The sequence below is a fragment of the Astatotilapia calliptera genome, chromosome 4 (genome assembly GCF_900246225.1).
Source record: "Astatotilapia calliptera chromosome 4, fAstCal1.2, whole genome shotgun sequence".
Lineage (NCBI taxonomy): Eukaryota > Metazoa > Chordata > Actinopteri > Cichliformes > Cichlidae > Astatotilapia > Astatotilapia calliptera.
Window position 1 is genome coordinate 31,334,848 of NC_039305.1, and position 24,627 is coordinate 31,359,474.

The 24,627-nt window shown below is 41.5% G+C and overlaps 2 protein-coding genes across 3 annotated transcripts; one reads left to right on the top strand and one right to left on the bottom strand.

Moving 5' to 3' along the window:
- The first annotated feature begins 1,418 nt into the window (after nucleotides 1-1,418).
- LOC113021435 (tetratricopeptide repeat protein 39A) lies at nucleotides 1,419-15,373 on the top strand. 2 transcript variants are annotated; one of them, XM_026166104.1, is made up of 18 exons: nucleotides 1,419-1,858; nucleotides 2,482-2,589; nucleotides 3,048-3,179; nucleotides 3,510-3,568; nucleotides 5,037-5,104; nucleotides 5,320-5,384; nucleotides 5,759-5,858; nucleotides 5,955-6,020; nucleotides 6,117-6,225; nucleotides 6,308-6,375; nucleotides 9,983-10,042; nucleotides 10,247-10,408; nucleotides 10,508-10,599; nucleotides 12,042-12,162; nucleotides 12,252-12,363; nucleotides 12,447-12,561; nucleotides 13,164-13,280; nucleotides 14,800-15,373. In XM_026166104.1, the coding sequence occupies exons 1-18, from the start codon at nucleotides 1,824-1,826 to the stop codon at nucleotides 14,906-14,908; spliced, it is 1,698 nt and encodes a 565-aa protein (XP_026021889.1). In that variant the 5' UTR covers nucleotides 1,419-1,823; the 3' UTR covers nucleotides 14,909-15,373. The 2 variants fall into 2 exon arrangements, with proteins under 2 accessions (XP_026021889.1, XP_026021890.1); XM_026166105.1 differs by having other exon boundaries at nucleotides 2,485-2,589.
- On the bottom strand, nucleotides 15,250-24,627 carry gadd45gip1 (growth arrest and DNA-damage-inducible, gamma interacting protein 1). Its single transcript, XM_026166106.1, has 2 exons — nucleotides 24,155-24,627; nucleotides 15,250-16,371 (listed from the first exon to the last, which is right to left on the bottom strand). Exons 1-2 carry the CDS (start codon nucleotides 24,553-24,555, stop codon nucleotides 16,080-16,082), a joined length of 693 nt encoding a protein of 230 aa, XP_026021891.1. The 5' UTR covers nucleotides 24,556-24,627; the 3' UTR covers nucleotides 15,250-16,079.

The following is a 24,627-nucleotide window of genomic DNA, read 5'->3' on the forward strand; positions in this document are numbered from 1 at the left end:
AGAAGACATCACCATTTTGAAGGGTAATAGTTTTTTAAAGAATTGCTCTGAGTAAATCTGTGCTATTGTAATTTGAAGTAAAGAAATCATTCTACATTTTATTTTGCTTTATTTAATTGTTTCATAGACACAACAGCCTTCTTCCATATTTCTTTATACACAGTTGTTCCTGCAAAAGATGGAAGTTGTACAAGCCTTTTACAGCTCCCAACATTTCTGTTTCTTTGACTGTATTGCAACTGTAGGACAGAGTCTCTTCAGGAGTCTTTTCTGCTGGAGAACAGATGCCACACCTTAAATCCACAGTGTTAAGAGAAAGCATGGAACTCATTCATTTCTAAGCCCTGATTACAGCCCTGAAATACAAATTCAACACCTTGAATCAACTTCAGATGTCTACATCATGTATCAACAACTAACAAGGAGACAGGCCTCACCTGGCCATGAAATATACTTTGTAAACTGTCAAATTATATGTTAACCTCTAAAAACGGGAGACCATGTATATAAGCTCTTTGCATGATCTTACACTGGGGCAGTGAGTTTATAGCAAATCCTTTTAAAATGCATCGACTGACAAAGTAGCCTCCCTGCACATATATAACAGGAATTGTGAAAATGGACATGGCTGTAATTCCTTTGATGCACACGCTTCTTGGGGCCTTGGATGTCTAAGATTGTGAGTCCAGTTCCAAAAAGTTCAGTGTTTTCATTGAATGACCTGTGCGGGTTTTCCTACATCTTGCAGTGCAGTAATACTTGAGGAGACTAAAAGTGAAATAATAAAAACGAAACCTTTTGAAACAGTAAAAACATTAAACAGAAACAATCCTACTCTGTACACTACCCGAAACTAAAACAAAAAGTCAAACTAAAATTGAAAGAAAATTAAAACGAATTAGAAAATACAAAACTGCAACAAGTCATCGCAAGTTTCCCTTTACCCACAGTCTCACCCTGCTTTTGTCTTTGTTTGTCAAACAAGTGCACTGCTGTCGTACCTGTAGTTCATAGCAGGGATGCAAAGTGTGAGAGGGGCTGTATAAACAAGATTTTGGAATAACTTAAAATAAATAAAAAGGTGTAGATTTAGATTACTAGATGATGAACCACTTCTGGCATCTGTGTCTCCTCGTGAGGTATAACTACAACACTGACCCCTATTCACGATTCCGTGGAATTACACGCGTGAATTTTACAGTACACTTACCTCTTCCTTATTTAGGTACCAGAGACGAAGCAGCAACAAAATAATTTGCCTTTAAATTCTGATTAACAGCGAAATAATATTCCCTTTTCTGTCACCTCATCATATTTGCTCTCCCCTCAGCCCATCATCGCGTCCATATGGCATCAGATGCAGCAATGGCGCAAAGAAGAATGTACTCAACATTTTCACTTTTGAGAGGAGAAGAAGACAAAGGGGAAATGGCGCCATTTACTGTTGAAAGTTACCGAACTTCTTAGTCAAGACTAAGATGGATCTTTAAGAGCTGCGAGCACCTGACACTGATCAGTGTTACGGTGTAGTGTCTGCGTGGCAGTGGAGCCACAGAGGTAGGCGGAGGAGCTGCGCTTCTGTTGCGCAATGCGTAGTATCGGGCTGTTGGGTCAGCACAGAGGAGTGCACGTTCTTATTTCTGGTCAACTTTAACTGACAGCAAAGCCTCGGTAGCTTAACTGTCAGCTTTTACGCCAACGCGAAGAAGCGTGAGAGCTGAAAGCTTGGTGTCGCGGTGTGAGAGCTGAATGCGTCCCGATTTTCTGCGAGTGCCGCTGAACTCCGAACAGGTGTTGGGAGGCGCGCCGCCCGGAGAGCGAACATGTCCAATGGGAGAGAGACAAACGCCGCGGAAAAGTGAGTACGGGAGGCGAGTGAAAAGTCAAGGACACGTCAAAAGTTGGAGTTGTTTCCCACAAAGTGTTTATGTGTGGGTCTGTCCACTTCAGCGGTGACATATCGCCCGGCAAATGTTGAAAAGCCACCTGTGCAGATCTATAAATGTGATTATTCGCCTTTGTCTGTAGCAGGGAAACGTGAATGAGCAGAACTTTTTTCAATGTTTTTAAAAAGTTTGTGCTGCACCAGGAAGGAGACTTGTGTAGTTTCGCATTCTTTCACGTAGTGAAACGGAGAGTGTTACTTCAAACTACAAGTTAAAAAAACTCAATTAGGCTTCCGTATGTTTTTAATCGAATATTTTGTCCCACTTGCTGCGATCTTATTAAACAACGAGTCTTTTAGGCAAATTTCACAAAGTAAACACGCCTGCATGTAAACGCGGATGTCAGCTTTAACTGGGAGGCATGCTAATCGCTGAACCCGAATAGATCTGGTCCATTATCTCATGCTAATACTGCAAGGCTTGTTTTACCCTGAGTCACGTGCGTGTGTGTGTGTGTGCGTGTGTGTGTGTGCGTGTGTGTGTGTGTGTGTGTGTGTGTGTGTGTGTGTGTGTGTGTGTGTGTGTGTGTGCGCAGCAGCTCCTCTGAGATGACCCTGAAAGAGTGTTTGGATGACTGTATGGAGGCGTTGGATCTCTTCCTTAACAACCACTTCAATGAGAGCCTGGAGAAGCTGCGACCAAGGTGACACAACAATCCATAGTCAGGTTTTAGCTCTCCGGAGGTTTCATGTAACTCTTACGATGCAGGCTGTATGCGCTTGTGGTGTTCTTGCTTTGTTTCACAGTGTTCACATTTTCAGTGTGATGTCAGCAGTATTTTAGCCTTTGGTGATATTTAGAGACTTATATGGTGTGAACCGTGAAGCAGTGGCCTTCCTGTCAGGCTTCAGTTCTCCAGGATATGAAGTGTTTGCCGAAGCTGACGCCCAAGGTCTGACTGATTCAACAGCGTACAGACTGTTAGGCCTGCAAAATAAACACTGTGCACAAGACGGACTGGGATGGTGGAAGAGATAGAAAGAATAAAAAGAGCCAGATATTTACTCTTATCTTTGCGCAACAGGGAAATGCAGTAACTACATGTTTGCTTACAGCCTGAGGTGTGTGATGTTGATCCTGCAACTCTGTGTTTTTATGTAGAGTGAATGAGAGCATGTACCATGCTCTTATCTACGCCACAGTGTTGGAAATGCAGGCAATGATGACTTTCCAGCAGGATGACATCACCAATGCAGGAAATACCATGAAGCGTGCCCAGGAGGTCTGTCAGAGGTCAGGATGTCGAGATTGTTGTCCCCTGATTCTGTCTTACAAAGGTTAACGATGGTAACACCCCCCAATCCTCAGCTTGGATGCAGTGAACTATTCTTCCACATTCCATGAGCCACAGAGGCAAATATTAAGAGCTGCATGTACTTTTATGGCTCCCATGTGACCATAGTACCAGTTTGACTGTGTTTGCATAATAGAATTCGCAATAGCAACTTCTTAGATAAGAGAAAATAGACACATTTGATTGGCAAATGGTTGATGTGTCAGATAACATGGCCGCAGTAGTCAGTGTCTGAGTGTCCTGAAGTGCCATTTGATTTTTATTTTCAGGTTTCGACGGAAGTCTTCCAGCCTTTCCAACAAATCAGCCGGGGGGTCACTTTCTGAAGGTAAAAGGCTTAAATGTGCCACTCGTGTAGTTTTAAAGGATCCTTCCAAAAATGCAGTGGAGAAATGTCTACTGTAAGTCATTTTATTTAGTTCCATTTTTTTGAAGAAGCCAATTTCCCCATCTGCCTGTACTTAAATAGATATCTTTAAACACCCCTGGACGTTGCATATTCGGTGGGGAAAACGTTTCTTTACTCATGCCAGTTCTTTCTGCAGTCTAGGAAGAGTCTGACACTAAGTTACTACATCTGGATGAACAGAATCCACATTTTGGAATCCTCTCAAAAAGTTCCATTACACATTGATATACCAACGTGATCTCAGACACTGCTAAAAAACTGATCATAAGCGTGCATAATTTTTACTGTGTGTGCCACCTTGGTTTAATGTGATACCATTCCAACATGCTGTCATGTATTTTGCATGTAGTTTTTTCCAGTGTAGCTGAGGCTGATGGGAGTGCAGGTTGTAGACATATATAGGAAAAATGAAAATGACAGTTGAGCTAAGAAAAGAAAACCAGGATAACCAAAGAATTACAGTTTAACAATGCATGGAAGTGTTACTAATGTTGGCTCAAAATTATCCTGCAACCAAAGTTATAGATGTTGAGTATTTCAGAATGCAGCTATGTGATTGGCTGGCAGACTCATACTTGTGCCTGTAGATCTGCTTTAACAGTGTGACTTAAAGTGCCTTAAACAGATCAGAGAACCTAGAAAAAGGAAAATGAACAATAGTTGTTCCAGCACTGACGGACCCCAGCTATTAATGAACACATTCAGGCAACTTTTGTTTTTCATTCCTTGCTGTGATGCAGCAGTGAAACCATTCTTTCTGCAGTTGACTCGCCGCTCTGAACCGTTGAGGCTAGGACCCTCAGCTCAGAGTTCTTCCTCTCCACATTGCCACATTCTTGCATAAAGGGGCCTGTATGTCTGATATTATAGGGTCTTGCACTATATCAGGGGTGTCAAACTCAAACACACAGTGGGCCAAAATTCAAAACTGGAACAAAGTCGCGGGCTAACTTTAATATTTATTGAAAAAAAAATCTTCCTCCAGATATAAGAATGAATCTTTTCTTATGGACTCAAATAAGTTTTGCTGGAAAACTGAATATGGAACAAGCAAAGCTTAATACTAAACAATATATATATTAGCTGTATAATACCAGTAGGCCAGCTCTAATAGTAATTTGGTATGGCTTCGCGGGCCAAATGTAATTATGCTGTGGGCCAAATTTGGCCCACGGGCCAGAGTTTGACACCTATGCACTATATAAATAAAATGTATTCGAACTGATAAGCTGACTAAATGTCTTCAGTCAGGATTGCATATGGAGGGTTAAGCTAGGAAGCACCTGCCTGGTAGATGAACACCAAACACAGGAGTATACCTAGATTTTACACTTCATCATATATAATTTATCATTTAATCTGTGTATACATGGATGTGTTTTTGCAGTGCAGCTCCATGCAGAAGTCTGTTATGCAGAGTGTCAACTCCAAAGAGCTGCCCTCACCTTCCTGCAGGTGCAGTATGCTAATATCCTTCTAACAAAGTAACAATTTCTCTACACTTTCAAAAACAGCACAACCTCCCAGTCTAGTCTTCTTAAGGCTGCACAAGCTGTAGAACCTGCCTCATATAACACATAGCATGCAAAAACCATTTGTGTCATGTTAAATTTGTTTGCAAACAACACACAGGTAAACTGTAGCGATGCATTCCTTGCACTGTTTTGCAGGATGAGAACATGGTGAGTTTTATCAAAGGAGGAATCAAAGTACGAAACAGTTACCTTATTTACAAGTAAGTAAACAATGAAACAAGAAGCTGTTTTTAAGTAAATGTGTAATGTTTATAATGCAGTATAGTAATTAAAGTAATTCTGAACTTTACTTTCACTTGTCTGTATTTAATGTCTAAACAGAAATCAGTCACTAAAACATATTTGCACTGTGATTATTAAACGGCTACTTCACCAGTTTTACAGTTGAAGGATTTGCTGATTTATCACAACTGCAAGTCCAGAATATTGTGAGATACAAGAAATAATGAAGTCAAAGCAGTCTCGAATAAGTGTTTCCTGAACGCTTCCATGTTTTTACTTTTCATTAACCTCTGTAGTAAAACGGTGATATGATAAGCTGTGTGATTAGAAATGCTTGTCTTTCATAACGCAGAGAGCTGCATTCCTTCATAAAATCGCACCGCTGTCTCAAAGAGCCCAGCCACGTTCACTTAGAGGGAGGAATAGCATTCGGGATAGGGGCGTTTAACCTGGTATGTCCCACATTATATATTTGCACTGCTGGGTGGCTGCATGTGTATAATTACGTGTTTGTATTATTCCGTTTATCAGATCTTCTTTGCTTACAGACTCTCTCTCTCTTCCCTCCGCGGATACTCAAAGTTTTGGAGTTTGCAGGCTTCTCTGGAGACAAGGTGCAATGAACATACACGCCCACCTCTGTGTATTTAATCATTAGCTGACAGCTGTTATTTTATGATACTTTCTGTTTTCTTTTTAATCCTGTTCAGGAATACGGCTTGTCTCTTTTGAACGATGGTGCGACGGGGATGAACTTGCGCTCTATGCTGTGTGCTCTGCTGCTGCTCTGCTACTACACCTTCCTCACATTCATACTAGGTAGTGCTAAAAATCAGTGTTTTTTTTAAATCATTCCTACAAGACGCCTGTGTTATATTATATGTCCATTTTATCCTCTCAGGGACAGGCGAGGGAGAGGTGGTGGAAGCTGAGAGATTGCTGAAACCTTTCCTTCTGCGTTACCCACGGGTAACTTACTCTAATTATTTAAAAAAGCTTTATAAAAACTTGTCTGTATTCAACTATTGTCCTTACTGGACTAGAGACTATGAGACCTTTCAGTCAGGTTTCAGGGCCTTTCGTGGTACTGAGTCTGCTTTTATCCTTCTATCTCAGTTTTGCTGGACTTGAGTGCTGCTTTTAACCTTTTTGACTGTGACTTACTCAGTGAGCGCTCGGAGACTGTGCAGCAGTCAAGCATGTGACTCCCCCTGGGTAACACTTTCCTATGTCACTTAATGTGACACCTGGAGTTCCACAGGCATCTGTCCTGTTCTGTTTTTCTTTGCTGCATGCTCCCTCATGGTCAAATTATCTGCTAACATAACATTTCTTGTCATATACAGATGATTTATGGTTGTATTTACCTTTTGAGTCTTGGAAATCACTATTACATAAGAAGGCTCGATGAGTACATTTTTGGATATCCCACACTTTCTTACAGTTAAGTCAGTTCAAAACCGAAGCTCTCCAGTATTAACTGAGAGGCTGAAGCATTACCTGAGCTATTTAACTCCTTTTATTAAAAACACAGCTTAAAAACTTGTGACACGTTTACAATTAGACAAACAAATCAATGCTCCAGAAAAACCTCCAGACTAAAAACATCTTTGCAACCTTCTGATCTGCAAAGGATTATGCATGTCTTTGTTACTTCTAAACTGGAATATATTGGAGTATAACTCTATACTGTTATTAGCCTTGCACTGGCTAATTACAGAATCCAGTATCCAGAAGCCTTTAATGGGGTTGTATATACATATGTGGTAGATAATGCTGCAGGATCATTAATGTTGGCTTCTCGGTCAGTCTGATCACGTTGTGGTCAAACTTATTTCAGAAGGAGCTCGTGTCTTTGCTGTTGTTGCACTGAAACTCTGACTTCAGACATCAGCTGTAACAGGTTTTGTATTTAAGGACAAACCTTTTTTGTTAAGCGTTTGGAAAATGCTGGTGTCTAGAACTGTAATTGGATGATGGGCTGCTGTTGGGACGTGTCATGTAAACATGGTGAATGTGTGCAACGTCAGTTTTGTTATTCTATTTTATTTTAGTGTAAAGCACTTTGGTTTTAAAAGTGTTATAACGATGTTGTTTACCAACTGTGTGTTAGTCTCCTGTAAATGACTCACAGACTGGGGTGGATATGCATTGTTGCTAACAGACAACATTTGAGGTGGAAACATTATGTGAGAAAATCAGTTCCTGTCAGTTTAATTGTGATTGGTTGATTCAGTCTGCAAGTGTGAGATAAAATGGAAAAAGGAGTCCTAAAAACATTTGAGGCTATTTTATTGAACCTTTCAGGGTTTCCTTGTGACTAGCTGGCCTGTAACTACAGGGGTCCAACAAAGAATGGCCACGCATCATACTGATGTCTTCGGAAATTTATTTCTCTCTCTCTCACACTCTTATTGTCTTCAGACACCGTGAAAACTGAAGAAACACAAAGTTTACAACATAAATGTTTTGAGCTTATCAGTCTCTCATATCAGTGTCCATAAACAGTCTTGTGCAAGCAGAACAGAAAAATGCACAATAATGGATATCACAAAAATGTCCTCTCATTACCAGTGTAGAACACGTATGCAACATTATACAAACAATATACATGAAACCATACCGTGTGCGCCTCTTGGACCACATGCAGAATAACATTAACGCTGAGGCTGTAGATGCATCGGTAGCCATGTATCCATGCTAGCTCCACAATGCCATGGTTGTGCTCTCAACCAAACTCTGGTCATGTGACAATTACAGACTTTACCTCATACAAACATTACAGGACTTTACACATTACAGCATGAATCTATCACAGAAACATGAAATAACCAACTTTATTTTAACTGTCTCAGGGACAGTTACATGGCCTGCTGGTTAGTGTGTCAGCAGTTAGTTTACCAGCTATGGTAAACCTTCGAGGTAGTCATGATGTTTCAACCATATACTGTACCACAGACTAAACTATGATTCAAGCATTTAAAAAAAACCCTTGAAGACAGCTATCACCCCCAACCCAGTAATGTCTTTTGCAGTCCAGAGCAGCTCAGTTCAAGGCTGTCATAATCAAACGCTCTGCTACGTTAGGCAGCAGAATATAGCTTCCAGTTTTCCTTCCATGTTGTGAGTCCCATGGAAATAAAATCTCTTGTTTAATCAATACAAAGAATGAAAACTAGCGTGCCTGCACTCCTGTCAGTGCCATTGTGTCTTTTGTAACTGTCGGTAGCACTGGCTGCTCTTCAGATACGTCCATGTTTACATAACGAGTAAGTATTTGGAGAAGAGTCTTTTGGTTTGCTGCTTCAGATTTGACTGATTTTATTTTTTTAAATAAATACACCAACTTATGGAACGTCGATACTGTTCTTTAGAGTTCATTATTAACGTGTCATTTCTGTTTTGATGTTTAAATGTTTTAGTTTTGATGACATGGCAGAAGCTGACTGCATTGTAGTCAGCACTGTGACAACTGGCTGATTAATAAACACATTTCTGATGATCAAATTGTTTTTTTAATCTAAATGTGACCTTTTTTAAGTTCCCCATTAACTGAATGTGTTTGGGTTTCTAACATTTGGCCAGGCAGTGCAGGACACAGGGCTGTAGGAATTTTTTAACTCATAATTTTTAGTATTTGAAGTCAGCACAGTAGTATGGTGGTTAGCTGGATTTGAATCCAACAGCCAGCCTTTCTGTGTAATGTTGGCATAGGTTTCCAGGTACTCTGGCTTTCTCCCACAGTCCAAAGACTGTTTAGGTTAACTGGTGGCTCTAAATTGTCTCTAGTGTGAATGTGAGTGTGAATGGATGTCTGTCCCTCTCTGTTAGCCCGCTATGTTGGCGAACTATCCGTAATGTACCCCGTCTCCCTCCTTATGACCACTGGAATAGGCTCCATCCCAGTTCTGACTCTGAATTGGATAAGCAGAAGAAAATGGATGGTGGGATGACATTAGTTGAACTCATATTTGCACACACGAGAGTAGCTGATAAGAGTGGAACTTAGCAACAAAGAACCTGTATGGAGTAATGTGGTTAAACTTTGACCAGTTGCAGTTCCATACACAGTGAAGGATCCTTATAGTGGTCAGAACAAACGTATGATAACAGATGGGAATTTTGGCCAAAAAGGCAAAACCGTATCATTTATTATTGCCAAACATTTCTGTTTTTTGTATTGCTTGTAAATGTATATTGTCTCTGACGGGTTCACGCCATAGTTTTCACACAGTCGTTGATTGTATTCACGTTGCCATCCATCCACACCTTGATTCCTTCGACCCGATACTGTCTCAAACTTCCACTCGCACGATCCTTGCCGAGGTCTCTCGTCCATGTCACGCTTGCTTCATGCCATCACTACCACTCCGCATGACGCACATTCTCGTAAATTCACAATCCTTCTCTCTGCTCCACCTTTTACTCACAGCCCATCCCAGAGAACAAACTGAGCGCTCGGATGAAAATTTCTTGATCAAACACTGCCAAGAATGATTGTTGTGTGATGTGCCTGCTTCCAGGTAGATGAAAATTTAACAGTGTTTAGATTTGTACATTTTTCTCTTTTCTCTAGGGGGCCATATTCCTCTTCTTTGCTGGTCGAACTGAGGAAATCAAAGGGAACATTGATGAGGTGTGTCAAGAAAACATTGCTTGATTGCACTTCTTGAGGGTATGAGGAGCATTTATGATACGTCACTTGCTGTGGCAGTGTTTCTATGTTTTTAAGGAAATGAGCTCCAAAAAACCAGCGCCCAGTGTTAATATTAAATGTACAACATGCCTTGTCACTGTCCGTGTTCTTCTGCTCTACGGTTTAATTTCTCTGCGCTTCCAGGCAGTGAAATTCTTTGAAGACGGCTGTAAGGCCCAGCAGACATGGAAGCAGTTTCACCACATGTGCTACTGGGAGCTGATGTGGTGCTTCACGTACAAGCGTGCGTGGAAGATGGCGTACTTCTACGCTGACCTGCTGAGCAAGGAGAGTCGTTGGTCCAAGGTACAGAAATTATGACGGGAGAAGATCAGAATAAAATTTATTGTCAGACATTTTGAGGATTTAATACATGAATCCTTTCTTTATGGTTCTCCCTGTTAGGCCATGTATGTGTACATGAAAGCTGCTTACCTCAGTATGCTGCCTAAAGATGAGGCCAGGCCTTTTGGGGAGGACGAGGTAGAACTCTTTAGGTAAGCAGGGATTATATCCTTACTTCCTCTTTACCAGTATAGATGCTGTGAGGTGAGCGGTATAGTTCACGTAAATGTCTCTGTGCTTTTTGCTTACAATACAGACAATATTTAAAAAAACATAGCTACTGTGATGGCATCCTCTGCTTTCTGTTGTTCTGTTTTAAACAGTTGGGACCAGCATTTCTGCCGTCGCCATCTTGGTTGCAAAAAAATAACTAGACACAATAAAGAGGGACGTAAGTCACTGCGTCACATTCATTGGTTTGTGAATAACAGGTCCTTAACCAATGAGCATGTGGTTTCGTACAACAGATAACCCTCCATTCTGAAACGTGACATGCCTAAAAACAGAATTTTATTTCTTCAATAAGTAATATTACCACAGGTATCGCCATCTGGCGCTTTCAGTTAGAATACAGGTTTCAGGCACTTTGGTTATTGGTTTCATTTTTCACATGGATGAACACCGTGGTACATTTTACAGCTAAATGGGAGGGATATTTTTCCTTTAGAATATGAAGAAGACCAAACTTTGATGTGAAAATGTTAATTAGTGTCTTCCTGCAGATTGAGTAGGCACCAGTTTGTGGAAGCCAACATGTTGCCCTGCCATCTTGAATACAGTGGCCTGGATGGACATAGCTATTCCACTTAATCGTGTTTAATCACATATGTGGTTAGAGACCATCCACATATGTAGCAAAGGAGAAAGGAACTCACAGGTTTCTTGAAAAACGGAAAGGAAAGAGACAACATGACTGGCATCTGAATAAAATCTTATCCTCTTCCTCCTTACCTCAAGCCTCATCTCCTGATCTCACGTCAGGGCTTTAACAAAGGAAAGCGTGAAATGACATTCTTATTTATTCCCAATATTGTTGCAATTAGTTATTGTCAGCAAATAGACATGCACTCGTCAAATCTCCAGACAGCTAACAACAAAACCACAAACCAAACCACAAAAACATCTTGTTGTTAGCTAACATTATATTAGCTGGTTATAAGCTAACATTAAGCCAGCTAATTATTGGCTCAAGGGTCCTAAAAGTCAAACTTTCCCTCTGATAAAAAGAGATTACATCCTTACATCACATGGGAGTTTATTTGCTAAGTCCAACAATGTTAAATCCATGTCAAAGAAATTTTCACTACTAACACTAACTAACAGCAGCTAACAGCGGCTAATAGTGGTAGCCCTCAGTAACTCACCTCCGTATCGCAGTCACTGGAAAGAAGTGAGCTTCGCTGGTCAATCGATTTTTATCCTTTCACAAAGTCTTGTAGCCTACTTTACAATAAATAGACACGGACACATATTGACAGCTGAGGTAAACAGCAGAGTAACAGCCTACACTCACTACGATGCCAAACAGTCACATGGTGTACTTAGTAACTGAATCATTCGTTGGTGTGTCTTTGTATATCCCCTGTCATTTTAGACAAGTGCCCACCTTGAAGCAGAAGATAGCGGGGAAGTCTCCTCCAACGGAGAAGTTTGCAATTCGTAAAGCCAGACGCTACAAGGCTGCCCTCCCAGTCAGGTTACCTGTACCAGTGCTGGTAAGAGTTACGAAATAAAATAAACACATATAACGACTGCTATGTTTGATTAAAAGAGCGTCCCAACAATATGAACTGCTTCATTACAGGAAATGATGTACATGTGGAATGGATTCAGTATGATCAACAAGACACCAGAGCTAACTGAAGGCATGATGCAGACGTTGGTGGAGGCAGAGCGCTCTCTACTGGAAGCTCCTGGTATTGCTGCCCTTTTCCAAACTGTGAAACAGGAACACGCAGTTTTTCATGTTTGCTCATGGTGTCTGCTCCGTCCCCTGCAGTAAACGAGTACACAGTGGACGACCGCTGTGTGATCCACATGTTGAAGGGCCTTTGTTTGAAGAATCAAGGCCTCCTCCAGGCTGCTGAGGAGTGCTTTAACAAAGTGTGTTCCAGGTGAGCTCTAGCAGAGTTTCAAACGCAGCCAAGTTATTTCCTGCTCACAGTGAAAGCAGTTTCTTCAGAATCAATTAATCTTGTGTGAACAAATTAATATCAGCCTTTCATTGCAACGTTTTTTTTGGCAACACTGGTTAACACACTGTGTTTTCTTGAATTAGTGGCAGAAGAGGGAGTACTTCAGAATCTTACTACTTTCTTCTACTAAAACCTGTAATACAAGCTTTTTACATCAGTGTTTTCTCTGATTTTCCAAACATTGCATAAATTCTGCAGGTCTTCCTTTTAAAACGTATCAGGGTAACTCTTCATTGGACGTCCTTTCAGTGCCCTGTTTGTTTTGCAGCCATAAAACTCTCATCTCACTACGTCACAGTGTGAATATTTGCGTGGCAATCAAGAAGGACTTCCAGCTTAAATTACACTGACAGTCCTCATGAGAGACGTTTGTTTATTCACCAAATTGGTCAGCCACCTGCAGCACAACCCTCAGCCTTCCCAAGGATGCCACATTGAGTACAGTGCAGGATCAACATCATAGCCTATGTCTTAAATGAATGTCCGTGTTGAATGAATATTTAACTCGCTTCTTATTGCAGTGAAAAGAAGATCAGGTTTGACCATTACTTGGTGCCCAACTGTCTCGTGGAGCTCAGTCTGCTTTACATAGACCAAGGCAGAAGGGATGAAGCTATTAAAATACTGCACAAGGCCAAGTAAGTTACTCCTTCAGTCTTCACTCTCCATATTATTGTGAGACTGCAGCATTCTGTTTTGAATATAAAAGTTTGCACTACTTTTCTACCATTTTAGCGGCACTGGCAGGGAGCTAGAACCTTATTCAGCTGGCTTTCAACTGAACAAGCCCACATAGTGTGCCTCACATAGCCACGCGTTTTTGCTTCCATTTGAGTTCAGTCTGAGCAGATGATGAGCCCAGCTTCACTTTAGTGCCAATGGAATGTAAATGAGTAGTAAATGACACTAATTAGTTGGACGGAAGTTTAAAGTGCTGGCATGCTGCACCACAAAACAAAATTAGGTATACACTCGCTGGTCAGTTCATTAGGTACACCTTGGGTTGTCATGATAGCGGGTACGTAGCAGTCATAAAGGACTGGGCACAGTGTGCCAAGATAATATCCCCAGCAAAATTATCTCACAATCAGCCTGAACTGTTAATACAAGGCAGGGTGGATCCATGCTTTCATGTTGTTTATACCAAACGTGACCCCACCTGAACGCTGTACAAGAAGTCGAGACTCATCATACCAGGCAACTTTATTCCGATCTGCTATTGTTCAGCTTCAACGAGCTCATGTGAACTCAAGACTAGCTGACAGGAGTGGCAACCCAGTGTGGTCTTCTGCCGTTGTAGTCCATCTGCATCGAGCTTCAACACCATGTGTGTTCAGAGATGCTCTTCTGCATACTTTGGTTATAACAAGTGGTTTTGTTATTTTATTTTATGGTGTGTTAGTATTGTAGTTGATAGGTTATGGCCTGTAAATGGTAAATGGCCTGTATTTGTATAGCGCTTTTCTAGTCCCTAAGGACCCCAAAGCGCTTTACACAACCAGTCATCCACCCATTCACACACACATTCACACACTGGTGATGGCAGCTACATTGTAGCCACAGCCACCCTGGGGCGCACTGACAGAGGCGAGGCTGCCGGACACTGGCGCCACCGGGCCCTCTGACCACCACCAGTAGGCAACGGGTGAAGTGTCTTGCCCAAGGACACAACGACCAAGACTGTCCAAGCCGGGGCTCGAACCGGCAACCTTCCGATTACAAGGCGAACTCCCAACTCTTAAGCCGTTATCTTGGCGTAGTGTAAAATCGAAGCACTACGAAACAGCTCGTGTGTATCCAAAAGTAAACAACATTAGTGTACTTGTAAAACTCACAGAATCCTGAAATGCAAAATTAGGAAAATGATGTTTTTTAGGGGTTAAATAGGACTGCAGTAAAATGGTTGTTAGCAACTGTAGGGAACACTAGAGGTCACCCTATCCCTGTGTAAACATGTACGATCCATTAGCTGATAATGACTCCAGCTCTTCAAGCGTGATCCTCTTTAAGGGTGCCGATGACAAACACTTTTATCCATTTCTCATCCATCTGCTTGTACTTTAGAAACGTGCATCCAACAGCAGCATATAATGTGTATGGCAAGTTAAGTTTCATTGCAGGACACGCCTTTACCACGTCTGCTGTTCTGACTTACAGGCACAACTACAAAGACTACTCCATGGAGTCTCGCACACAGTTCAGGGTGCACGCTGCTCTTGCCAAACTCAAGGCTGATCCCGGTGAGGATGATGACACCCACCTCTAAGACTGCTCGGGCTCCTTCCGCTGGAGTCTCCGATTCCCCTCACAGTTACAGCTACTTCAGTTTTTGACCAAAGTGCCTTTTTCAACAAGAGTACACTGGGTATGGTATTGCTGTGGTCAGGTTTACCTTTGTGTGATCATATACACTCCACAATTTAAGCTGGACAAAGGTGTAATCTGTAGAATATTTGTCAGTGAGGCACAGCTGAGGGACCTTTAATTTCACCACCTGCCACAGGTTAACACACACTTATAGGCCATGGTTTTATTGTTTACACTGATAAACACCAAATCTTAAGCAATTGGAAGCCACGAGAAATATTTAATAGAATGAAAACCTAATGAAATGCAATGAATTTATTTTACTGTTCTAAAAGAGCTCTGTGTAATATGCAGTAGTCACTCCCGTGACGTCTAAGTACTACGAACCCTAACACATTAAAATATATTTGGCTTCTGAAAGTAATGTTTCTCCCAAATGTGGACTTTTTTTTAAATTCTGCATTCCTACAGACACACAAAAACTTTAATTTACCCTCAAAGTTTTTATTTTTCCCCACCAGCGAGTTTGGGTTGGTGTTACTTCATCATCACCGATGAGAACTTGGACCTTACAGGGTTAGACGCTGCTACTGCCACAGGTTTGGTAGTGTATGAGGTGTTGAGATGGCTAGAGCATTTCATGTGCAGCTGCACAAACATATTTTAGACAAAGATAACGAGCATGAAGGAGGACTGGCTCGTGCACTGCGCCCAGCATAAGAGCACGGCAGAGCCAGTGAGGCTAAACTACGGCTTACTGCTGTTCACACTCAGCGCGTCGGTGCCGAGACACGACGTGCGCTTTTCAGAAAACTTGAGTGTAAAAATTATTTTTGTATAAATAAATTGTTCTCATGGATATCTGCAATCATGAAAATTGCTGAACTTGGCCTCGTGTCATGTTTTAAACACACCCACACCATCTGTGCAGAGGTTTTATTTATCTGGAGCAGTCCTGAAAAACTAAGTTGAAAGTTGGAATCGTCACATCTTCACAGAAGGACAAAACTTATTTTTAGCCATTTGAACGGTTCCATTGAACTGTACTACACAGCACACCTTCAAAACTATCAAACACAATCTGACCCAGGCCCAACAGTTATTTACGTCTTTAACGACTCGGTCCAAGACTATGAGGAGGCAGCAGGAGGTGCATCGGAGCCTGTTGCCTGTTCCTCTCTCAGTCTGCGTTTCATTAGTTTCTTCTTCTTCTTCTCTTCCTTTTCTATTTCAGCAACCATTTCCAAGAACTTGGGGCTGCGGGGGTCCACTGCATAGCCAAAACGCTCTCTGGCCTCAGCCAGCAACCTTGTACGGCGAGCCTTTTCCTCCTTTAGCTTCTGTTTGGTTTCACGCTTTTCTCTGCGCCAGTCTGCTATCATCTTGGGCATTTTGGCCATGTTTGCGGCAATGAGCTTCTCTCTGCGGTGAAAATAGAAAAGATAGCAGATGTTAGTGCTGTCCATCATACTGGCTGGTAATTAACATTGATTTTGAGAGAAATGTCCTGGCGTGAATATCGTGGTTTTTACAGTAAATTTGGTACAAGCACTCATGTCAGAAGAACTTAACATAACTTCCGATTCCAAAACACAACAGTCTCAAGTTGCTTCACACTGTAAGGTGAACGGTGCCCAACAATCAAGCACTTTGCAATGGTGGGAAGGAAAAACTCCCTCTAACAGGAAGAAGCCTCCGACAGAAACAAAGGGAAAAACTGCAATCATCCATCTCAAGACAGCAAATGTCTTTAAAGGTTTTCTGATCAACTGTGCCATTTGCCTAAAGTAAATAATTAATGGTCCAAACTTTGAACACGTAGTATGACTGCTGTGAAATTTAGTTTCCTGTACTGAATACTTTTCAAGATCTACATCTTTTTTTTAAAAAAGGTCTCTTTGCTAACCCTCCACACCATTTTTCCCTACATCTCATTCAATGTTTGAAGACGAATATCCTAAACACATTCACTCGCGCATTCACATCTGTGGACAATTTGGATTAATCAGTTAACCTATCCCCACAAACTGCATGTCTTTGGACGGTGGGAGGAAGCTGGAGTACCCGGAGTGAACCCACGCAAACACGGGGAGAACATGCAAACTCCACACAGAAAGGCCTGATGGTGGAATTGAACTCAGGACCTTCTTGCTGTGCAGCAACAGTGCTAACCACCGTGCTGCGGTGTACCCCGCCTCTCGCCCTATGCCAGCTGGGATAGGCTCCAGCACCCCCTGCGACCCTGAAAAGTATAAGCGGAAGCAATTGGATGGATGGATATCCTAAACACTGTTAAAAGATAAAAGGCTGAACTTTTCATTGCCCTAAATCAGGGTCTTTAATCTCCGGTGTCTTCAGTGTCTGAATTTTAATTTCATTTAAAAAGAATCAAGTGTTCCTGCAAAGTCTAAATTTGAGCACACACTAATAAAAATATGCCATATTGCAAAAGACTATTTCTGAATCATATGTAGTTGTAATAAACAGTGTAACAAAGCATGCAGAATAGTTTAACGTGAAATTCTTAGTAAAAAAAATGAAGAAAATGGTATTTTCATGCTGGATGGAGCAGATATTAGTCATGCCACAAAAATATCAGTAGGTATTATTATCTGAACAGAACAAAATTTGAGTTTCCAGATGGTATTTTGATTTTAACTAAGATAAGAAATTTGTTCAGATTTTTCATTTTCAAGTCCTACTCTACCTATCATTTCAAGACCTAGTGCCCTGGAGCTGACTAATAATTCAGGTTTAGTTTGAAATGTACAAAGAGATATTAAAATGCAACAATGTAGCATTTTTATTTATGTATTACAATTGTTGCAACACTCAGACAGTCAACACACCGACCGTCTGATCCCTGCTTGCCTGCAGCAGTCGTGACATTAGGTTAGCATCTTGTGTCAGATTACCAGTTCGGCCATTTAGACACCACAGCTTGACCTCGCAAGACTACTCCTGTGAAATCATCCTGTTTGCATGACTCGTTTAATACATAAAAATAAATGTAGCCAAAGTTTTTACACTGCCACCTGAATTAGACTCCTGCAGGGCAGTAGCTCTCAAAAATGAAACGTATACATATATTTAAGAAATTATGTTCTCAGTTATACGTAATTACAGTACCATCTGGAAACTCCAGTATTTCATTCTTTCAGTTTCGTTTTCTTTTTTCATATTTTAACTAGTCAACACAAACATTTTTGATGTATCTACCCTAAACTAGAAATCCTAATTCAATTTAATGTTAGGAAAGACCAGTGAAAATGCTGAGTTTTTAACTTTAATCGTTTTTGGAGATATTGATGTCCAAATATGGCCTAAAATTTCAAGGACTGTGAAAAAAACCCATCTGAAAGTCAATATACAAGTTCAAATTTAGCCATAACATTTTTATGCAAATCAGAAATGGTCAAGCAGAAGGCCGGTGCTGTCAGTACGCTCCTGCAGTGTTTTAGATTAACTGAAGGCTTTCAAGGGAACTTTTTAGAACAACCTGATAATAATAAATTAATTTGTCCAACCTAAAAGTAACAAATGCGTAAACTAGTTTTTCAGCATCACTCTCAGACAGGATGTTTCTAATTTTAGAGATACTGCACAGATGAAAGAAAGCAGTCCTACACATTTGTTTAATATGCGTGCTGAAGGACGTGTCCTGGTCAAACTGACTGCAAGATTCCTCAGTGTTACGGGAGGCCAAGGTAATGCCATCCATGGTATCTGGATATACACCAAATACAGTGATTAATCTTAAGGTTAGCCCATCAAAATAAAACTTTTTCAAAAACCCTGAAAAACAAAACAACAACAACACAAACACAAACATCAGCCTCAGATCAACTTTGTCTGACATACTAGTTTCAAGGGAAGCGGCAACGGTAAACAACGGACCTGTGGACATACTCCAAAGCAATAAGCTAATAAAACGATGCCTAAGCTTTAAGCTTAAGTAGCTTTCTTTTTACCTGGCTAAATCACCATGGTAACTTGTGCTGAGAACATAACTTGGTCCAGAACAGTTTATGTTTGGAGTGTGTGTTTAAAATCAGCTGGAAGCGCCACGTTTTCACCATTTATTAAGTCTACAGTCTGTTTTGTGTGCGATATAGGTCCTCTCCTCCACTTTGCACATGCAAACTGTCGAGCTGTCCCCTCCCAACACTGCTGAATGAAGCCCAGCTGCAACGTTAAAGCAGTGCAAACTGTGTTATTGTCACTGGAATTTGCTTTTATGTTTGATCCCTCTGTAGTTCCAGCAGTCTTTTGCACAGCTGGAACTACAGCGACTCGGACACAGATTAGAAAACTGATCAGTTACATTTGCTATCCATCACCAAGAATGCCAATTAAATTGATCTGGAGACTAAACTTCCACATGTCCTTTATTAAGCTATGGGACTGTTTAATGTTCACTAATTCCTCTCAGTGTGTCTCTAACTGAAATAAGAGGCACTCGACTGATTCAATTTGTCTGGAGGAAGAGCCAGATGATGTGTCACAGTCTCCAACTCCATCCAGGAGTTTTGTTAAACCAGCTAACACAAAGAAAGCCGTCAATGAAGAAGGAGTTTTGGATCAAACTGTTTCACTTTTCTGAAAGTGAGAAGTGTAAAGCTGTATTTGTGTTAACATAATGGCAGCTTTTTCCTCCATATTGCATGAATGGAACAGAGAATGGGAATAAAGGGCTTTGTGCCGGGGGTCAGCTCGTCAGCAAATGTTTGAAGAAGAAAAACTGAAACTCCATCTGGCCCACTGGTCTTATTAAAGTGCAACTTTAAGAAGGAAAACAAAAACTTGTCCACAATACTTGGATATCACAGCTACACTTCAGAAAACCAACTGCGGACTTTAATCCATCACACAAATCTAAATGAGTTTAAAAGTATTACAGTTTCAAGAAGTTTGTCCTTAGAGATTAATGTAATTGTTGATTCAGCTGTGGTACACTACAAACTGGTCACGTAAGCCCAGAAACCATCAGTAAAGTGTTTCGAGAAGTCAAGACAGAAAGGCCTTCATCCATAGACTTGTACAGGACCAGAAGTCAATGTAAAGCCATACGTATCACCATCTGGTGGCCATTCAAAAGAATACACGTTAAAGGTTATTACACTTTGGCTTCACGCTCTTGAAGCTACGCTCGTCTTTTATTACCGTCTATGGTTTATACTCATGATGACATCAGAATGCCTGCGTGCAGGTGCTGCTATGCTTAGCTGAGGTCAGTTCACAGCTGATACCACCACAGCAAATTCAAGGAATGAGACTTGAGCATTTCTTGGAACATCTAGGACTACACTGATTAGACTGGACCTAAAAGATGGATGGCGATGTTTCACATTGGTTAGTGAGGTCATTTTGAAGCCCTGAGCTGAGTATTTGTGCTGTTGCCGTTTTGAAACCACATCTGATGAGTGAGGCGTTGATCTGTGTGTTACACTGTGGGACTCTGCAGGTTCGCAGTGTGACAACACAATCACGAGGTATACCCGCTGATGGTGCTAAATGAACAACATGTTTCCCACAGGCGATGTCACTACCCGATCCGTACCGGAAACCCGATCGGTACCCCGCATGCGCAAATCTTACGTCACTTCCTCTCTTTGCCAACATTGCGACATTCAATATATTTGAATGGTACGGTTAGCGCCCAGTTAGCTCCTAGCATTTCTCAACAGCTCTGCCTCCTTTTCGACTGCCCGGGACATTTAAACAATGGATAATCCGTATACAAAGAAATTCATGCTTTTCTCCTCAACAGAGAGCGTCCCCCGATTGAGCAACAGCGCCGTAAAATAAGAAGAATGGCGCCTAATTACAGTTAATAATGCAGACTTTGTAATATCTCACGTGTAGATTCATCAGCCAGATTAAGTGTTTACTGACAATTGACAGTGATAGCGCACATCATCATCACTATTCCAACAATCCTCTCCTCGCAGACGAGCATAAACACACTCGACTATCGCTAAATCAGATTTAACACACGTTTGTAATGACGATAATTCAGTTTATAATAGGGTTCATTCGCTCGGTCAGCAGGTGGCGGTATCCTCGTACACGGGGAGTAAACTGCCATTAAACGAACAGAAGAAGAAGAAAACATCTGCACATGCGCGGTACGGATCGGGTAGACCCGATTTGTACGGTCAGACTTTACACATGCGCAGTAAGGATCGGAGAGTCCTGATCCGTAACTTTCTTTTTATTTTTCGTTTTTGTCTACATTGTACTGAAATGCTTCATTATTGCAAACATTTTAAGATATACTTGTTATTACTCTGACCCATAACTATCGTAAAACGCTACGACCGGAAGTAGAAACCTTTCGCGCATGCGGGGTACCGATCGGGTTTCCGGTACGGATCGGGTAGTGACAGGCTTCTATACCTATGCACATATTTTCCAAACAAAGGAGTCACCCCTGGAAAAAAAAAGTTTACTTCACTTCTCAAACTTCAAAGCTTCGTGCATCTTTAGTTTACAGTCTATGGTAGGGCTGCTCAATTAATCGAATTTTAATCTCGATTACGATCTGGGCTTTCAACGATCATTAAAAATGACTGAGCCGATTATTAGCCCCTCCCTCGTGCTTTACTCTCGCGCTGCTCCGTGTGGCAAATCGAGCGCACCTCTCTGCATTTCGAACACGTGTCACAACAATTAAGAGCAGTGGTCTCCAACCTTTTTTTGCACCACAGACCGGTTTATTCATTTCACGGACCGGCCTTTAAGGTGTCGCGGATAAATACAACAAAATAAAACTAGTACCGGTACCGAAAAAAAAGATTTATTCATAACACACATGAAAAGACCCAGGAAAACCGAGTAAACGATAAACGCGATAACAAAGTAACACTGAAAACCGATAAAAACCCTGAAAACCAGACATTTCACACCTGAGCCTCAACGCTCGCGGCCCGGTACCGGTCCGAGGCCCGGGGGTTGGGGACCGCTGATTAAGAGGACCCGAGGGAAGCTCGGAAAGCTAAGCAGAAGTTATTTGGAGAGGAGAGTGACTGCTGTTGGTTGAAAAGAGGTTAAAAAAAAACTTCAGTGGTGTGGAAACATTATGGGTTCAGTCAGACGTGGATCAAGTAGACACAGTGTGTAAACTTTGCTACAATGTAGCTGCACCACAGAGCAACACTGCAAAGTTCACTAAACATAGATGTTTACATTTTTCATTTATTTTTATATTGCAAACATTTGCACTGTTATCAGTATTTGCACTGTTTTATATTATTTTTTGACAATCTTTAAAGTCATTATTCAACACATTGTTATTGTTAAATAAATATCGTCAAATAATCGAGATCTCAATTTCAGTGAAAATAATCGTGATTATCATTTTTGCCATAATCGAGCAGCCCTAGTCTATGGTATCAACTCTGGGGAAGTTTCTTAAGATATGTTCAAGCTGGTGACTCTCATTATAATTATAACATACCTGTCTGTTTTAACAAGGATGGTTGTGTACATTTAAAGCTTCCTTGAGTCTCATGAAAGACATCTCGATCTCTGATTAACCAAAGTACGCCATCATCCATGCAGAGAACTAGAAAGTTAAAAGCCTTTTCCAGTCTGTGACTAAGCTAAAAGCTCAATGTGCAAGACAAGAACATGACAAAAGGCGTGGAATATGTTGTAAAATGAAAACATTAAGTCATTAAGCACATTTTCATATTAAAGTAACTAGTTCACAAACAGGGTCTCCGCTATGTGATCCAACAAAGAAACAAACTGGATGTGATCCAAGGAGTGCGGCCAAGGTTTTTTTTTAAAAAGTTGCACTCTAATGAGACCAGTGGGCCAGATGGTGTTTCAGTTTCTTCTTCTTTAAACATTTGCTGACGAGCTGACCCCGGCATGGAGCCCTTTATTCCCATTCTCTGTTGATATGTGCTGCATTCATACAATATGGAGGAAAAAGCTGCCGTTACTACAGCTCCAAAAAAAATAAAAATAATATTTTTTTAAACTTGCCCACAGAAACAAGGGAAACAAGATCAAAGAAAACCAATCACGCCTCTGATTCTTCACAATTATCCATCTTCTTCTACTTATTTGGGCCCAGATCAGCAGCCGAAGCAGAGAAGCTCAGACCTCCCTCTTCCAGCTACCTCCTGTAGCGAATCCAGGAGCCATCCTTGTCACAATCCAGAATGACCTCAGCTGGCTTCTTTCAATGTGGAGTAGCGGCTCTACTCTGGGCCTCCCCTAAATGACCAAACCCCTCACCCCATATCTAAGGGAGACATCAGCCTTCCCTTCAGAGAAAGCTCATTTCCACTGCTTGTATCCACAATCTCATTGTTTCGGTCACTACCCAAAGCTAGTGTGAGGATGTAGATTGACAGGTAAATCCACAGCTCCACTCACACCTGAACACGACCCTGAAATTGTTTAATTCCTCCAGTTGGGCCACTCCGAGTCCTCGACTGTAAAGATGGATGGTGAAGTCCACTCCTCAACTCGGAGTGGGAAGAACCATGGCCTCAGACTTGGAGGTGCTCATTCTCATTCCTGCCTTTTCACACTTTCAAAAGCTTATGCCACAGTTCTCATTTTACTAGCATGGTTTGGGTCATATGAGAAGGAAGGACCTCCTGTGATGAAACGTGAAATTGACGTAAATCACACAGTTTGGCTTTTGCAGTGACTACAGGCCAGCACAGATGGAACGTTTTGGACTTCATTTCACCACTAATAAAAAAAAGACACCCATATCCATCTACTACAGCTGGAAGAAGGAGCACTGAAGGGTTTCTCACTACATGTGGAGCCCAAGCACCTTACTAAGGTTTTCTTTCAATGTCTCTTTAGGATGGTGGAAGACAGCTGGATTTGTCCACACATTTTCCTCTATACATTTAAAACCGGACCCTTTTCAATGGGTAACAATTCATTAGGCCCGCCACGCTGGTACAGAAGGGAGCTAAAGCCTGCCACTCTACCTTCTTCAGTACACTTAAGACAAGCTTCTATTTTATTAGATACAATTTCTAATTCGATTTGATTTTACATTAGCTTATTTAAAAATCCTGCTTTAAAAAGTGCTCTTTTTAAAAGCTTGAAAGAGAGAACTATGAAAACGTGTTGCTAGTTACTCTGTAAACGTGTTTGACAGAATGACAAACGCTGGTGAGGACGTTGTCCGATAATGGACGCACTGACGTTAGCCATGTAGCCTTACCTCGCCAGCCGTTTTTCCCTCTCCTCCTTCTCCCTGGCTTCTATGTTCTTCAGCATCACCTCTAGCGGGGGATGCCACTGGGTTTCCTCCGCAATAATCTTCTCCAGCTCCTCATGTGTGGGCCACAGAGATGCAGGATCGATGCCCGACACAGAGCCAAACCGACCGAACAGCTTCTTATCGTAGCGGGCTGTCTTCTGCCATTCCGGCGTCTTCTCGCTGTCCTTGTCCGGGATGTACGGGTTCCGGAGGTTCAGCTTTAGAGGTTTGGGATTATAGGACGCTGTTTGTGATAAAGGTCCACACGGAGAGTTTACAGAAAGCACAGCTTTACAAGATGAGAAGTCCTTTAAAGTCCTACATAAGGCAGCCGTCCTCCTGCACAGCATGGACGCCGCCATGTTTCTTCTAACACAAGAAGGACCCGGAGTGAAGTCATAGATGCCTACCGCAGTGCCTGTTCAATGCGACAG